Source organism: Phaseolus vulgaris, chromosome 8, assembly GCF_051622355.1.
Source record: "Phaseolus vulgaris cultivar YP4 chromosome 8, ASM5162235v1, whole genome shotgun sequence".
In the NCBI taxonomy this organism is placed as follows: Eukaryota; Viridiplantae; Streptophyta; class Magnoliopsida; order Fabales; family Fabaceae; genus Phaseolus; species Phaseolus vulgaris.
The window spans coordinates 25,406,054-25,424,307 of NC_143505.1; the positions used below are offsets into that span (position 1 = coordinate 25,406,054).

Here is an 18,254-nt window from a genome sequence, read left to right on the forward strand (position 1 = left end):
TTGGCACACAAGATAAGGCAAAGGAAGAAGAAGACAGCAAGACTCACAATTTCTCTCTAAATTTGAGTATAGTCTCTCTACTTCTCATTTCCAATTCTGATTTGTACAAGGGCAACACCTTTATTTATAGCCTATAAGGTGCTGAAATGCAAAGCCAAATGTGCCCCTAATGACACTCAAATTCGGCGCCAACTAGTGCATGAAGGCAGTGTGACTTCCCTTCCTAGTTTGGCACCTCCTAACTCCTATCTACACTCCCCCTAGCATCCCTTACTACTTACACACCTATTTATTACATCTGCACCCCTACTCTATAAAAGAAATAAGAAGAGCCATCTTTTGATACTTTTGTCCCAAAGCTCTTGCCATGCTCCTAGTGATTCGTTGGGCTTGGGCCCCTTGTTGGGCTTGGGCTTCATGGGCTTGAGCATCCTCTACTTGGTTTCCATCATTCGGCCTCAGCAACTGAGCCATCCGCAACCGTCGCTGCCTATCCATCTTAGAATCTACACCAAGGAGACAAAACATAGCAGAGGTTAAGCACAAGCTAAAGCTAAAACACAAAAAGAGCAGACAAATCACGTATCAAGCAAGTATCCAACAGAGGCAGAGACTAGAAGGTCATAGGGAGAGGCACCCATACTTATGTATTGTGCTAGAGCTTCAGCGTTGTACTCTAGGCTTATTAGGGTGGCGGTGTCAAAACCCCCCACGCTGGTCAAAATTTTGCAAGCCTCTCGGTCGTTCGAGGGCAGTTCGTCCAATGACTTGGGCTTCACAGTCTTTACCTCCTTCACCCAGTATAGGGGAAAGCCGTCCAGGGCAGAGGGGTCGTAATCAGAGCAGCAAACCTTGAAGAATTTGCCTTTCCAACCCTTGAAGGATTGCTGAAATAGGGATAGAAGGACCCTTCCAAGGATATTGCTGAGGCTCACCCAAAGGCTCTTCCCCTGTTTCTTCACTTCGAAGAAGTGTAGGAAGACGTCAACAGAGGGTGTACACCCAAAGAACCCGCACAGCACACCAAAAGCCTTGATGAAGGCCCAACCGTTGAGGTGCAGCTGGGCTGGGGCGATGTTGATCTCCGTCAGCAACTCCCTCTCAAATTGGGAGAAGGGCAAGCGCATCCCAATACGCTTGAATACCACTTGATAAAAATAAAAAAAGGGGACCCCGTTGTTAGCCCGTTCATCCCCACACACGGGCTCCCCTAGAGTGCAAGGAAGCACCGTGATGTCGTTATCATGCCTTTTCGCGAAGGCGCGATGATCATAGGTGCTTGGCTCCCCTATAGCTTGGCTCCCCTATATGGTCCCTCCAAGCTTTGGTGGAGACCAAGTCCGAGCACTCGTCGAGCAGGTCGTCTGGAGCCCACGTATAGATGGCCTTATGGTTGACGAAAGGGGGTGGAGGGTTGGTCGTTGTTTTAGTACGTGCCATTGATGAGGAAGCTGAAGAATGAAGAAGAGGAAAGGTTCAGTGAATAGGGTTAAGGCGAAAAAGGGGAAATAAACCCTAAGAAGACCCCTACCCACGCGAGAAATCCATAAAAGAAGGGAGAACGAAGAAATGCGAATGAAAGGAGTAGAACATAAGAAATACATGAAAATAAACAATCCCAGGAGTTATGAGATCAATACAGTAAAGAGTAAGGGCGATCGAAGTAGAAAAACCATACCTTTGGTGTTTGGAAGGTGCAAAGGGGAGAGCTTTCGTGAAGAGGAAACGCAAAATTACGGGAAATATGAACAGTAAGAAGGAATGCGAAAAGAATATGAGAAATGATGGAACAGTGCCTTGAGCGCGCATTTTCGAAAGGTTATAACGTTAACTTGGAGAAGCGCTAGCGACCCTCATCCCCAGCCGTAGGATCATGCCACGTGTTGAGAGATTAGCGCACAGCTTAAGACGTCACATCTTTAACGCAGAAAACGTCACATCAGACTCTCAGGGAGTGTCAAGTCAAACTGAACAAAGGAATGCCACGTGGATAATGGGCGAGGCCTTAGTCTTTTCGCTGAAACAAGTGTCAACTCAAGACTGGGGGCCTTGTGTACCGTCCCGTCCCCGGGCATTGACCAAAGGTCAAAGTCAACGTGTGGTAGGACCCCTCGTGGGACCCAAGGAAGGAAGTCAACAGATTGACCGACTGAGGCATCGCCGTGTTGAGGCGTCGCCAATAGGAGGAATCGCCTTGTTAAGGCGTCGCCTCAGAAAGGCGTCGCCAGGTTAAAGCATCGCCAAGTAAAGGCGTCGCCAGGTTAAGGCGTCGTCAGGATAAGGCATCGCCAAGCTAAGACGACGCAAGGAGGCCTCGGGCCTCGACAATTTAGGACAGTAACAAAGAGAAGAGAAAGGTGGCTTCAAGGCCATACGTTCTAGTACCAGTAGGGGGTAACCTGACTCGTGAAGTATCCACGCCACTGCTGGGAGACTCTGGGATAGATACGACCCATGAGAGGGTCACGACCCAAGGGAGAACCACGTGCATGGTACGATAGAAAGGTAGATACACCCCTAGGGCAAGTGACTAGAGATTGGGGCGCATGAGTTGGCACCCAGAAAGTCATCCCACGCGCCAAATGCACTTCAAGGAAGGAGGACTCACACAACGGATTAACCCTAAGTTGGGTTACGGCGCTGTGAGGCCCTCCGCACAGAATAACGATCAAGCCAGAAAGGCACGTGGCAATGCACACGTGTTCATTAAAGGTTTCAGTGAAAGTTTGCCAAGGTACGCGTTAACTTAGCTTACGTATCAAATGTTTCAAGGCACATTTTTATACGCTTTCAATGCGCTTGAACGCGCTTTAAAGGCAAAAGGTATATAAAAAGGGGCCTTGGGTCATTTGAAAAGGGGACCGAGTTTTTAACCTAATTCTCGCAGTCTTAGACAGAACACAAACCCTAGTTGCTTTTGCTGCGCACCCACTGTGTGCACAAGACAATTAGGGCAATCCAGTTTTAGTATTCCAGCACAGTTATTTTCGATCACCTTGAGAGGGTGTGTCACCTTTGATGTTTCTCGCTAGCTGACTTGATCGTCGGAGTGCAAACGGTCGTGAGGGCGCCCCTTTGTTCACTTCTTTTCAGGCATTCACGGATGGAGCGGAACGAAGGTGCCCCCAGCTCGTGAGGACGAGCCACGCGCAAAGACGACCCTGTTCAACCGGCGGGAATAGTTATCAACCAACTAAGACCAAACCCATTCTCCCACCGACCTCCATGAGAGGGTCAAACCCTACCAAAGCCCTAACTACCACCTACTTGGGCTGGATGACCCCCTCCTAGCTAAGTCCATGCAACATAGCGATGTCCACGCCCTTGCACACCTCCATTGTTCGTCAACGATGATATAACCATAGCTCTTCTTCTTCAAGTGTTGGATATAGAGATGATCAAGCCCTAGCTTCTCCATCTTTAAGCTAATGTCCTCTTGGCCCTAGCTTACACCTTCCCCTAGTGATATATTTCCCTACCAACAGTGTTTGTGCTTCTCTCATCCACGTACATTCGGTCTTACCGAATCTACAAGCGACTGCGGTATGGCCCTCTCATGTAACCATTAAAGGAGCACCGCCATCTAAACTAGTCCAACTTGACAAGAAGATGACCAAGCGCAAAAAAGGCTATTTAAGGTTAGGTCAAGCATCTCGAGCTAGGAAACAAGGCCCCACCATCCCTCAGAAGATCATCAAGAGAAAAACACCAGAGCATGGGCCAGGATACCAACTATTCTTTATTTTAATCTTTTAAAAAGTAGGTGTTAAAAAGCATAAAAAATGGGCTTGTTCATGGCCCATAGAGAAACCCTAACATCTAGAAGGTCTCCCATGTGCAACCCCTAGTCGCACTTTCCACATTAAGAACATGCTTAAATATGATAAGCATGACCCCTTTTAGATCCACAATTAGTAGCACATTTTTATGAGTTAAACTAGCTTATTTTGAAATTTGAAATTTCCCTCAATGCCTTAATCACATGGCACTTATCACTATAAATAGGTGGTCACCCCCTCTTGTAAATCACAAGATATTTTGAGTAAAGAAACTCTGCGTGAATGGTTTTCTGAGTGTCTAAAATTTTATGAGTGTTATCTTGACAAGATGCTTCAAGTGACAACTCTCTTATCATTTATGTTAGAATCTCCTCCAAGTGGCGTGAGCTCATCTTCTAAATATATCACCTACGATTTTCTAAGTTGTACATAATACACAAATATTGTATAATATGAAATTTCTCCTACAATGATAAATTCTTAGTTAAAATAAACTACTATAATTACTTTCTCAATAAAAAAAATAATAATTACAAAGTAGTTTACGACGTGAGATTAAATACTTTCAACTCATAGAGCATCAAACTAGTCTCGTGATCATAAGCAATTAAAAAATAAAAAGAAAATATGTGAAAAGCTATCCTTTGCTTTAATTTTCTCATCACAATTAGTATTAAAATTTTCAGTAAGATTTTTTTACAATTTCTTTTGTAAAAAGTTACAATAAATGAGATTTTTTTAGATATCTAAAGTAACAAAATATTTACTGAAATTTTTCCTAAAACATTAAAAAATCTTATAATATGTACGTCGAAAAGATGAGATATTATAAAGCAAGTTGAACCCTTTTTCTAGTCAACGATCATAATTAGAAGGAAAACTAGCAGGAAAATATTTAATACCAAAACTAAACATGGAGTTATATACAAATGGTCATCTGACATGATGAATACTCAGGAATATTGATTTCTCCTCTCACATAAATGGTATAAATGGTGATGCAACATCTTGACAGTTTTCCTTATATAATTGAATTAAAAACACTTTTAGTACATAATGTCTAACACATTGTTAGACCATCTTAATATAAAAGAATAACAAAATAAATACGTGAGTTCACTTCAAGTCATCTTCTAATGAATCAAAGCTAATAAGGTTAACAATCTATCTAGACACAATTAAAAGTTAACTCATATGTTGATGTTCTACTTTAAGAACGTATTACTAATATCTTTCGATCCTTTGATTTTTTCTTGAAGCTGGTATGTATTTATAGGTTTCTTTGCTCCATGGATCTTAGAATTAAATTGTAGTTAAGAAATTGTTCACAAATTCTTAGTTTCCATCTTTTTAAAAATTTTGGATTTTGTTCCATGTTTTGTTACAAATTCCATTTCTTTCTTTTTTTTCCTATGATTTGTATCCAATTATGTTTTTTTGTGATATTATAGATTTTATTTTCTAATTCTTTCACTCAGATTTTGTTTCCATTTTGATTTAGAGAACCAACTTGCACTTTGATTTCATCAAACCACTCGCAACAATAAACGCTCATTCAGACTTGTGCGTATGGATGGCAAAACAGGTTGTCGTCATTTAGGTGAAGTGAGTTAACTTTTTGAACTCGCCAACCCATATTGGCCCAACCCATCTAATCCGCCAATTTGCCAGGCAACAGGCGGGGTGGGGTGGGGTGGGCTCTTTTTTATTTTTGACACTTTTAAAGAAGGATATCATGCTTTTTGAATAAAAATTGGTAGTGGTCAATGTTTTATATAGAACTTTATTTACATTAATTTCTTTATACATCTTTTGATTCATTGAAGTATTGTTGATATTTACTTTATTTTGTTAGGTATTAAACCTTCTTGTATTAAAATTTTATATAGAAAATTAAAATTTGATTTAGTTTTATTGCTCTTTCTTGTATTTTTATTGTCCAAAAAGTAATATCAATGATTATAACCAAGTAAATAGAAACAAAAAAATTACAAAAGAAATTAAAATTAAAAGAATTGAAAAGTGGCGGGTTAACCCGTCAACCCGTCATATGACGAGACAGGTTACTATTTGCAGTCCGCACAACCTTGACGAGTCAGCCTGCCCTCCCTGGTTTCGACGGCTTGGCCTAAATCGGGTCGAGCTGGTCTGTTTTTCTACCCATACTTGTGCATTAGTGTAGTAGACGCTTTTATCAGACCATCTAATTTAAAATGTTCACATAAGACTCTTTCTATACCTTCGTTCCATTAAACTTGATGTTTCTAAGTGCTTTCTTCATCTACGTCTCAATAGATTATTTGTTGAACCGTTGTAGCCATTAGATCAAGATTAACAATAATAATAGTTAAGACTCAAATAAATCCAATTAGATGAGTTATATTTAACATAGTGAATTTATTAATAATTATACTTCAAGAAAATTATGATTAAAAGTTTTATGTGTGAGCAAAATTATCTTCATTACATTCTCATTAGTCACTTTATTTTTTTTATCAAAATTATAACTATGTTGTCTACATATAATATTTTGCTATAATAATTTTTACATGATACTATTTCTTTTCAATTTTTGTATCATATCAATCATCTTGTCCCACATTTCATTTTATTCCCTTCCTTTCTTTCTTGGTGTATAATTAATTTCTCTTCTAGATATGTCTCTGAATGCACAAAGCTATACTGCCGCTCTTGTATAATGATCAAATTGCTCCTTCCAATGAGCTAAACAGTAGTAGGAGAGGGAAAAGGATCTTCAACTCATGATGCACCAAGCTACACTTCTGATCGCGAGCCATTAAAAATAAGGTAAAACAAAACAAGACAAATTAAATATGTACAACCAGAGAAAATTGAAATGCTTCATGTCTGCCACTTAAAATACAAGAATTTTGGTGTCCACCACATTTTAAATAATGCTGTCATATATATGTATACTACCCCACATGAACATTGATAGAGCACAAACCAAAATAACCATGCAAAAGCCATGATGGCAAATCTGTAATTGAAGGAAACTCACAGTGCAATAGCATATAGCAACTATTCCATGTACACATCTATATATCACACATTCTTTGCCACCTTGAGATGCCAACAACACTCTCAAACTCCATAAACCAAAGCCATAGTAACTCCCAAAAATGCAAACCAAACCCATTCACAACACCCCACCATACATCCCTCCACCCATTAGGCCATCTCCTCCGGTGCACCAAATCCCTTCCTATACACCACCAACCAAACCCCGTGCAATATCCATATCCACGCCCAATGCCCCTGTTGCCATACCAATTCCACCAACTATAGAGCCTGATGACTCTATAGCTGCATATTATGACTACCAATTCTTGTTCATGTCACAAAGATCCGAAGCAACGCGACCCGTTACTCTAAGCATTGTGGAAGGTGTGATCCCATCCGATTTCCCCGCCGGCACCTACTACCTAACCGGACCGGGGCTTTTGACCGATGATCACGGCTCCACGGTGCACCCTCTAGATGGACATGGGTACCTAAGGGCATTCACTTTTGATAATGTTACTAAGAATGTCAGGTACATGGCTAAGTACATTAAAACGGAAGCACATGTGGAGGAACATGACCCAAAGACCAAGAAGTGGAAATTCACTCATAGAGGACCATTTTCAGTGTTGAAGGGTGGAAAAAAGGTTGGGAACACTAAGGTCATGAAAAATGTGGCTAACACTAGTGTACTAAAGTGGGGGAAAAAACTCCTGTGCATGTGGGAAGGTGGGGAACCGTATGAGATCCAAGCTGGTACGTTGGATACGATTGGACAATACAACATCATGGATGGTGTTGATTTGGAAGATCATGATGAGAGCAGAGGTGGTGATGTTTGGGAGTTTGCTGCCAACTTATTGAAGCCTATATTATACGGTACGTATTCATTCATACTTTCTAATAATTACATGTACCTGCATTTGAGACTTTTTTTTCTGCAATATATAATGAAAGAGATCCATCGATTGAGATTCATTAAGTTATTTATGTGATTCTACTTTAGAACGGTTTTATATTTAGTAAAATTAATATAGATTGAAATTCTATGTATAGTTAATCATTAATTTGTATAATATTGCACCAGATAGGTTACAAGTGTTATTAAAAGGTTTGAAATTTTGATAGTAAATGCACATGAATTTGGTAGAGCAGTGCCATAACTATGTACAATGTAGAAATTGCTCCCTTTCCTTCTCCATACAAAATGTATATGACATGAAAAAATGGGCACAATGAAGGTGAATTATTTATCCATTATTAAATTACAAGACAGAAGAGAGGTGGCCATACTGTGTGGTTATGGTGTTGAATAATATAGTAAGTAACTTGAAACTTACCAAAAGAATATTAAACAACTTGGGTGGGAATTGGTAGGTGAATGGACATGCAGTACAGGTATGGGAGTCTAATTAAGCAACTCATTATAGTGCTTCCAATACTTTCCAACAAAATTTTAAAGAAGTGAGGTTTAATGACACTTTCACTAGCAATTAAGTTTTAGTGGCACACAAAGGAATAAGTTTCCAAGCTACATGTTAGCTGGAGTACTTACAAGCCATGTGGCCCCAAAATTAGTTTACTATGAGGCTCATTCTACTTCCCAAGGGAAAATTAAATATATCTTTTCTGTCACTTTGCCATATTTTAATTAATCTGCATAAGCCATCTAACATTGATTTTGTACAAATAGTTCATAGGTTTTATAATATTCTATAATACTAATTAATATTGATTTGTCTTTACTTTATGGAATAAAGGAGTGTTTAAGATGCCCCCAAGGAGACTCTTGTCTCACTATAAGGTTGATTCTAGAAGAGACCGGCTACTCACTGTGTCATGCAATTCCGAAGACATGTTGCTTCCACGCAGTAATTTTACATTTACTGGTAAGTAATAATAAGAAAGACAAATGATTCTGAAACCTTAAGGTCTATAATTTAATTTTTGAGAAAAGATTAACTTTATTTTACTTATTTATTTTCTGCATAAATTTATTACGGAATAGTTTTGATTATGCTGTTAAATTTTACCTATTTTTTGTGTTCTATGTAGAATACGACTCAAATTTCAATGTAGTACAGAAGCAAAATTTCAGAATCCCTGATCACTTGATGATCCATGATTGGGCTTTCACAGATACCCACTACATTGTATTTGCCAATCGCATAAAACTTGATGTACTGGGTAAGAATTGATGTTTGAAAATCAGCACCATTCTTCGTTTTTACCGTAACAAATTTAAGAACAAGCAATGTCACAAAGTAATGAAAAATAATTTCCTGATTGATATCAATATCATATAATTGTATCAAAATCAAGTGCTAAACTTATTTAATTATTGATTAATATATTAATATTAAAATAAAATAAAATAAAATAAAAAGTGATAAAGTAACAATTAATTTTTAAATTCTATAAAACTTTGCAAAACCTAAGAACTTTCAATTTAATATATATTGGATAGTAAAATTTCTCATTTACAAAATGAAAAAACCTTATAGACTTACAATTATTCTACTGACAAATCTTAATTAATATATTAGAGTGTTTAGTGAGGAGATTTAAAGGTCATCACTTATTCCACTTTTCCTTTCACTTTTACCTTCATACCAACCCTATCTCATTACTACTTACTATTATTATTAGTGGAACTTATTTGATATATATATATATATATATATATATATATATATATATATATATTCAAGACAAAATAATAATAAAATCTTAAGCAATCACTTTCGATATGACTAGCTACCTGATATAGTACGTACGCATGTAAACAAAATCATTAGAAAATGAACATTTTCTGTCTGAGGTTATGTCAAATGTTATCTCAAACAGAAGCTCTAAATAAAATATTTTTCAGGATCAATGGCAGCAGTGTATGGTATGTCTCCAATGATATCAGCATTAAGAGTAAACCCAAGTAAGAGCACATCTCCTATATACCTGATTCCAAGGTTTCCAGAGAAACAAAAGGGCAAGGAGAGAGATTGGAGAGTACCAGTTGAAGCACCTTCACAGTTGTGGTTGCTTCATGTTGGCAATGCCTTTGAAGTTAGACATGAACATGGGAATTTGGACATCCAAATACAAGCTGCTGCTTGCTCTTACCAATGGTTCAATTTCAGCAAGTTATTTGGTATGTTGTTACTTCCTCAATCCTCTAAAATAATTGTATTTTTATTTCAAAAATAGTATTATTTCTTCTTGTTTTTAAGTTATTTTTATCCAACATTAATATATCTATAGATATAGTTAAGAAGATGAATATATATACTACTTATGTTGAAAAGAAACACAAGAGTAATATAAATATTGAGAACGTTTTCAATGAAAATATTTTAATTAGTGTCTCAGTTTTAAAATTTTATTATTTCGAAATGAAGAAAGAAACTGATTTGTAATATGTGGATGTTTGTATTGGGTAAATTGAATATGCATGGTAAATTGATAATATATATATCATCTATGAATGAAAGCAATGATTAGGATCTAAGTGTCATCCCTATAAAAGAGCTGCAAATTTTTAATCTCATCCACAAAATATATTAAAATATATTATTATTCTCTTAATAAATAAATGATTTTTCCCTAGCACACATCCTTAATGTGAAGGGGAAGTAGTTTGCTTTATTTTTTTTCTATGGTAAAAGGACAACATGAACTTTAATAAAATAAGTAGTTTGTTTAATCATAAACAAAACTGTCTGTAATAGAAACACTCTTTGTGCTAATTAATATCAGGATACGACTGGCAAAAGAGGAAGCTAGACCCAGCAATAATGAATGTAAAAGGTGGAACTGAGTTATTGCCTCATCTTGTTCAGGTATATTGATGCTCTCCTTATTCCTATTTTTTAATAAATAAATAAATATTAAGAGAAAGAAGGTAAAACCAGTACAAGTTGTACCAAGTTTAGATTCCTTCTGTTTCTATGTACAGTAGTTTAATTGTGTTGCTCTTTTGCCACAACATGTTGTACAACATGATGCAGGTATCTATAAAATTAGATTCAGACTACAATTGCCAAGAATGTGAGGTGAAGGCCATGAAGAAATGGAAAAAATCCTCAGATTTTCCTGCGACCAATCCAGCATTTTCCGGGAAGAAAAACAAATATCTGTATGCAGCAACAACCTTAGGATCTCGTAAAACATTGCCATGTTTCCCTTTCGACACCGTTGTGAAATTAGATCTAGACAGTGATTCTGCACAAACTTGGACTGCTGCAAGTAGAAGATTCATTGGTGAACCTATTTTTGTTCCTAAAGGTGACGGAGAAGATGATGGCTATCTTCTTGTTGTTGAGGTGAGTATCAATGTTAATTTGTCGTGTACGTTGTTTACTTCATATGGGTATCCATGCATGAAATATTCTCTTCAAAAACGGTTCATAATTATAAATTAAGGATACCTATTCATCATGAAGGAATATACCGTAGAGAGTGATTAATGAGAAAGACACATAATTTTTTATATGTACTTAGTACAATGTGTCATAGAACTTTGTCCCCTTTAAATATATATCTACATTCAAAACCTTGTCAATTATATATTTGACTATTTGTTAAAGAGGTTTCATCAAATACGTATCTGATTTGGTGTTTGTAAATTTAATTTATGTTTGACTTGATGATAAACAGAATATTCTGTTGGGTGGTGTTTTCTGACTGAAGGTTTTGCAAGATTCTTTAAAAAAAAGTTTAGTCACGAGATGGAACTTTTGCATATTTAATTAAGAAAATAAGTTAAATATAATGAAAGAGAAAATTTATGGGTTTTAACATGTCTTTTTCTTCTTTCTTCAAAAAGGATTAGTAAGAGTTCTTTTTTCTGATGATGACATATTAACATTAATTATTTGTTTTGCAGTATGCTGTTTCAATGAATAGATGCTACCTCGTCATCTTGAACCCAAAAAGGATAGGATCAGATAATGCTCTTGTTGCCAGAATCGAAATTCCAAGTCACTTAAATTTTCCTCTTGGTTTTCATGGTTTCTGGGCCGCTAATTAGATAAAACCCTAATTAAGTTATTATAGATTTACTTTTGTAGTGAAAATCCAGAAATTATATTCAAAATTGATTGTATATAGTTTCATGATATGATTATTTAAGCTTCTATGTAAAGTTGCTAGCATTTTTAAAAAATCTGTCTACAATTCAAGAAGAAATTTCTGCCCAAATTTCATTTCAAATATTATAATAGTTTAAATTCTCGTACCAAAGGAGGCTACATACCTATTGTACTTTCTTCAAATTTTTTATTCATAATAAATATTTCAAAATTTGATCTTATATATAACTAATAAAACTATTTTAGCTATACCTAAAATCTTGGTAGCTAATTAGATTCAAACTTATAAACTATTTATTAATAATAAAAATTATTTTAGATACCAATAATTATTTTAGTCTCTAAAATAATATATAATTTAGTCAATATAGTAACTTCTTATTTTTGGTCTTTAAAATTAGTTTTATTTAATAATTTTCTTGAAATGAACCCGTGGCCGTGCATTGATTGGTCTAGGTTTAAAATAGACATTGAATATCTAACTAGTTTAAAATTTACAGAAATTTTGGTTTCTTGCAATTTTAAATATTTTTTTTAAATAGTGTGGGCTTAAGCGGCCTAGCCCACACAAACCTTTTATTTATTTTTTAAAATATTCTTCTTAGAGTCAGTCTAGCACACGCTAAGCATTTACTTTAATACATTTTGCGACAACTTAGAGTGGGTTTGACCCATGCTATTTATGTCCCTTCAAATGTTGACAATAATGAAATTAGCTTATAGGGTTTTAACATCTGCTCTTGGGCCGACGCATAACCCACGCTTAAGTGTCGGTTTTCTTTCCCTTGCGTCAGTTTTTGGTCAACGCTAAGTTATGAATTTCTTGTAGTGAATGTGATGTAAGCACCCTTCAAGCGTTGGCAGAATACTCAAAAGAACTCCAAACTTTTCACCAAGCTTTGAAAGAGAAACTTGAGAGGTATCCAGTTCCAAGGAAGGTTCCTTAGTGGAGAACCTAGGAGAAGAATACTCCCATTTTTAAGTGACTTTGAAAAACAAGAAGACAATCTTTTATGCAAGTTCAATTCTTATTCATTTCCAAAGTGAGTACAAGAAGGGAATGTGCACTAGGGGAGAGACTCAAAACACTTTGTGCACTAGGGAATGTGGGAATAATTGTGCAAAGTGGATGCACTTGTATTTTCGTCACTCCATGCAAAGCAAGTCGCACATTGCTCAATTCTTTGATATTTCAAGTGTTTATAAGCTCCAATGTTCCTCCACTTGTTTTTTGGTCATGTGATCTTTGTTAGAATTAATGGTCTTAACAAGAGGGGGGGGGGGGGGTGAATTGTTTAAGGCAAGTCGTTTTCGCAAATACTGGCTAATAATGAAGATTAATGATGATTTACAGATCAAAGAACCAGACCAGCCAAGAAAACAAATAGATTAAAAACTGTTACTAGAAAAAAAAACGGTTGAAAATACGATTTAATCGGTTGTTTATGGCAGCAGAGATAAAATCACAAGTCAAACAGTTTTTAAATGAGTGAGAGAGAGAAGATCACACAAACAATTATAGTGGTTCACTCCTTACCAGAGCTACATCCAGTCCTCAGAAAACCACTGGGTATTCCACTAGGTAATCAACAATAGATTACAACACACCACAAACTCAAAGAGGTGATCTTGACCACTCAAGAACACACACCCTCTTTGACTTCTCACATACACAGTCAGAACAACCCTATGACTTTATAGATACACAGATTACAAGTATTCAAACTGATAAAAAATTACAAGAGAATATGGAACAGATTACACCTGATTACAAGAAATCACACTTCCACTACAAAAAAAAAGTGTATATTGTGGCGGTTATTTTCGTATAAACTGGCGTTTATAACCGCCACAATATACGCTTGTGGCGGTTTGTCAAACTGCCATAGAACTGGCCGCCACAAAGTTTAATGTGACGGTTTTACGCTACCCGCCGCAACACCCGCCACTTTAAACATAGTGTAAATAGTGGCGGTTTTCATATGTGAGTAGTGTCAGTTGTAACTGTCACAATTTACATTCATTGAATAAGATTTTGACACCATAATATACGTAAGTAGTGTCAGTTATAACTGTCGCAATTTACATTCATTGAAGAAGATTCTGGCGCCATAATATACGTAAGTAATGGCGTTTTTAACTAACGTAATTTTAATTCTGAATAAATAAAATTTAACCACCATTTTTTTATAATCTTTTTTATAATATGTTTTATACAATTATAAAATTTAACTACCACTTTTTCATAATAAAATAAAATAATGTATAAAGTTGTAATCATCCATTCATTTCATTGAAAATTAAAACACACATAATCATGTTCAAAAGTTTATATGTAATTGAAAATTAAAATACATAGAAAGTTCATACATCCCTAATCAAGTTTAAAATTACAACACATAATTGTTCAAAAGTTCATACATCCCTAATCAAATTTAAAATTAAAACACATATCCCTAATCAGTTTTGCTTCTAGCACTTGATCCTATTACTTGATTAGGTGATGGAGCACCACTTCCATAATCTAACGCCTGAAATAAATAATTTTAAGATAATGAATTTGTCTGCTTATAATTATAAAATAAAAGACACCAATAAATATTTAAATATATTAATACCTCATTGGTGGATCCATCTAGTACATGTCCAAATTTTAGGAAGCCTGCAGTGAATTAGTGACAAGGCATGTCAAATGGACTTATGAGATTTTACCATTTAAGAGAAGAGGGAGATATAAAACAAAATGAAATACTAAAATAATATTAATTTAAATGTATTGTACTGTGTTGATATTTTTTATATATTCATAAACCCTGAACAACTAATCCTTATTTCTACCCTATCACAATCGTAACTAATTAATTGAGTAAATTATGATAAGAAATCTAAGTTATAAGATAGTTTTGAATATTTTTAATATATTCTAGTAAAGATAATATTAATATATGTGTTTGATAGAGTACTAAGAGCAGTCTATTTTCTACTAGTAAGAACTATGTAATTCAAGTTCAGCACTTCAACACATAAAGAAGAGCAAAGCAGCAGAGGATTAATTAAGCATTTGCCAATGATATACTCTAGGAATTTGGATGACGAGCAATGAAAATCACATAACTATCTAGAAAATGGTGCATGAATTAATATAAAGATGATTTCAACTGCCTAGATCAGATTGTGTTTGATATGTTATAAAATACTTATTCAAAACTCGAATCACAAAAAAGAAGAAACCAAAAACTAGAGTTACAGCTTTATGCACAAAGAATGAAGAGTTTCCATGTTTACAATAAACAAGACGACAAATGAAAGACTACACAATTGATGGAATAACTAATGAACTAGAACGGATTACTCATGATAAAAAGTATCAAATCTAAATAATACAAGTATAAGGTTTAACATGACATTTACAACTTAATTCACTTCACTTAAATAAACACATTAAAAAATGTATAAGCATTAAAGCTTTAAAGACATGGTTGTAAACAGTAGCAGTTTATAACTTGATATGTGTGAAAGTGTGTACATAAATATTGATGGGTAAGGTGCTAATGTTAACACTTGTGATTTCAACTACGTTTTGATTCAGTTACCAAATTAGATTTCATGCTTATCACTTAAAGTAAGTGATTAATAAAACAATATGTGGTAAATTCAATTGCAATTGATTAGTTTAAGTAATAAGAAGTTAAACAAAATAATAAGCATTATTTTGATACGGTTAACATAAAACATAATTGGCTAATTGAGAAAAGGGGTATATAAAACCACCTCAAGTTGAGATTGTATTGGAGGCAGTCACACAATAATCGAAAAATACCAAACAACTATCTCTTACTGTAAAGCAAGTCTCAGGATATTATGTAAACACACGAGACTTACATGTCCTGGGGCAATGTTGAATCCTCAGTACTTGTGTACAAAAATAAAGAACCCCAAATTTCAGTACTTAGAAACTTTAGGGAGACCAAATCAGTGTACTCATTTGTTACAGCAAATATGTCAACACATGCACCTGCTTGAACAACAACAGCAGCCTGTAATACATATGTCAATTCTTTTACTTCTAAAAAATGGGAGACAGGAATAGCAACATCTCACCATATTGTCTTGTGTCCATAATCAGGGGATCAGACAAGAAGACAAAGACTCTAGCTGCAGTTCTCAGAAGAAATAATATCTTCTTAAAGCGTTTTAAATATAGAAGATTAAACATTAAAGAATCACACTAACAAAAGTCATAAATGGCAAGTTTTGTATTTGTCCATTCAAACCTAAAGCAAAAGTATTCCCATATTCAGATGCAAGGAAATTGCAGAGAGCTTCTATTACTATCCCAAAACCACGCCCACCTATCAGAACACCATCCAATCCTTGACCTGCTGCCGTGGTTCTCTCCCATGAAGTTGTTGGTCTAAGTGTTTCAAGTGCAGATGCAATGGTGTGGTCAACATAATACCTTCCAGAGCAGCCAACAGTGCACTTTTGGTAAGTTCTAGAAACTCCTCAGAAGCTGCAGTATAACCGAAAACATTTTTCTCGATTACAAAATGACAGTGATAAAGAAGACACATCTGTATATTTAGGAAATTAATCAAGTTTTAAAGAACACTATGAAGGAAACAAATGCCAGAATAGAATAACAAACATGCAAATCAGGCACATCTATCTTCACCTTAATCATTGCATCACATCCTTCTATACAGAATCAAAAGGACCAGAAATAGGAAGAAATGGGTAGAATGACTTAATAAGGGGAAAGGATCAAAACCAAAGGTCATTTATGCAATCACAACCTTCTCATTCAAACAAAAGTTAGTTCAAAAAACACAGCCACCGAAACAGTTCCAAACCCTATAAGTCTAACTTGCAGCAATCATGGCCAGTAACACTGAAAAAACATTGGCCACGTAATCTAATAATCATTCACCATATCCAGACACAAGATCCATGTGTTTTGAATCTGCGTCTCATTCTCCAGTCGGTTAGATAAAATTAATATAAAAAAAAATATTTATCGACGGTCTCAACTCTTAAATAAGGGAACAGGAGATAATATCAGAACCATGTGGAAACTAGACATATAAAAGTTATTATCGCCATAAGCAACATAGCCTACAGAATTATAAGTAAAATGCCATACTGCTCTCACACACAAAATTCTTAGGCTCCACCAGGTCCTAGTCAGAGAACCCAAAGCAAAACTCACAATCAGTAGCATACCATAAACTTCTGATCAATTAACCTCACCGAACCATCCAATTGTCAAAATCCAGTTCCAATTATCACAATTAGCAAATCAATAAGCCGTGAGATGTTAGGAGACTTACAGGACAAGTCAACAACAACAACATATACCGGACATGCCAGCATTGCCGCTTCCTTCGTCGATTCCTCTGTAACAGTTCCAATCAAAACAGTCAAATATGAAAAACATGCACAAGAGCAATCCAATTCAACAACGATGAACCAAAATCGAAAAGTAAATTTCATAATTACGCGTAGGCAATGAGAGATCTACGAAAGAGGACATAATCTCGGCATAGGACTGAGGGCTAAAGTAGCGTTCAATGGTGTCGGAGGAGAGGCCATTGAGGTTGCCGCAGAGGGAGCAAGACTAGAACCACTGCTCGAGCTTGCAGTAGGTGTTGAAGTAGGCCCAGCAGTTCTCGCAACGCGGTAATGAAGAAATGAAGAAAAGGAAAACTTGTTTTAATTCAAAAGGATAATTAGTTGGAAATGACATATTTTTGAAAGATAATTGTGGCGGTTAGTTAAATGACGTATTATACTGAAATTTGTGGCGGTTATTAATAACCGCCATATTAAAACCGCCACTTTTTACATGATTTTTTGTAGTGTTCCTCCTAATCCACTTTTTAACCAAAGCACAGCCCAAGACAATCTTGCTTTCTTGAATCCAAACTTTTACAAAAAAGTATTATGAATCACTTTTTCTATCTTTTCAAATAGGGAAGGTAATCCTAGCTTTATAGCTCTTCAAACTAGTCGTTTTAGGTAGTTAAACATGATCCAAAACAGTTTGAAAGAACTGAAAATAGATTTATGAAAAGTTGTTAAGAAATTAAAAAATCAACCGGTTGAAATGTCGATTTAATCGGTTGAATTGGTTTGACAGTTAAGTCAACCAAAGTCAAAACAGTTAAAAAACCCTTCACACAGGCTGAGGGAAAAACAATCGATTAAAACAAGAAATCAACAGGTTGTTTTTCACTTAGCTTTGAAAAACACTTTTCTTTTTAAAACCATATTGATTCAGTTGTGAATTTGATTAAGAGTTGATCTAGCAAATTCTAAACTACCTAGAACTAAACCCCAAACACAACAAAGGTCTTCAAGCAGT

At 35.5% G+C, this 18,254-nt stretch overlaps 1 protein-coding gene and 1 long non-coding RNA gene across 2 annotated transcripts; one reads left to right on the forward strand and one right to left on the reverse strand.

Annotated features, from left to right (window-relative positions):
* The first annotated feature begins 6,871 nt into the window (after positions 1 to 6,871).
* Positions 6,872 to 11,987, forward strand: CCD7 (carotenoid cleavage dioxygenase 7). The gene is made up of 7 exons (XM_068633174.2): positions 6,872 to 7,682; positions 8,564 to 8,692; positions 8,859 to 8,990; positions 9,676 to 9,951; positions 10,557 to 10,639; positions 10,808 to 11,122; positions 11,686 to 11,987. Exons 1-7 carry the CDS (start codon positions 6,923 to 6,925, stop codon positions 11,827 to 11,829), a joined length of 1,839 nt encoding a protein of 612 aa, XP_068489275.2. The 5' UTR covers positions 6,872 to 6,922; the 3' UTR covers positions 11,830 to 11,987.
* A 2,221-nt stretch (positions 11,988 to 14,208) lies between these two features.
* LOC137826942 (uncharacterized) lies at positions 14,209 to 15,928 on the reverse strand. Its single transcript, XR_011083625.2, has 3 exons — positions 15,773 to 15,928; positions 14,509 to 14,552; positions 14,209 to 14,421 (listed from the first exon to the last, which is right to left on the reverse strand). It is a non-coding gene; the product is annotated as an uncharacterized LOC137826942 (long non-coding RNA).
* Between the last annotated feature and the right edge of the window lie 2,326 nt (positions 15,929 to 18,254).

Bases quoted from the DNA above. Each gene is read 5' to 3' on its own strand.
- CCD7 (XM_068633174.2), top strand. From the start codon at position 6,923: ATGCAAACCAAACCCATTCACAACACCCCACCATACATCCCTCCACCC. The intron at 7,683-8,563 runs GTACGTATTCAT...TATGGAATAAAG, and splicing joins ATTGAAGCCTATATTATACG to GAGTGTTTAAGATGCCCCCA. The intron at 8,693-8,858 runs GTAAGTAATAAT...TGTTCTATGTAG, and splicing joins CAGTAATTTTACATTTACTG to AATACGACTCAAATTTCAAT.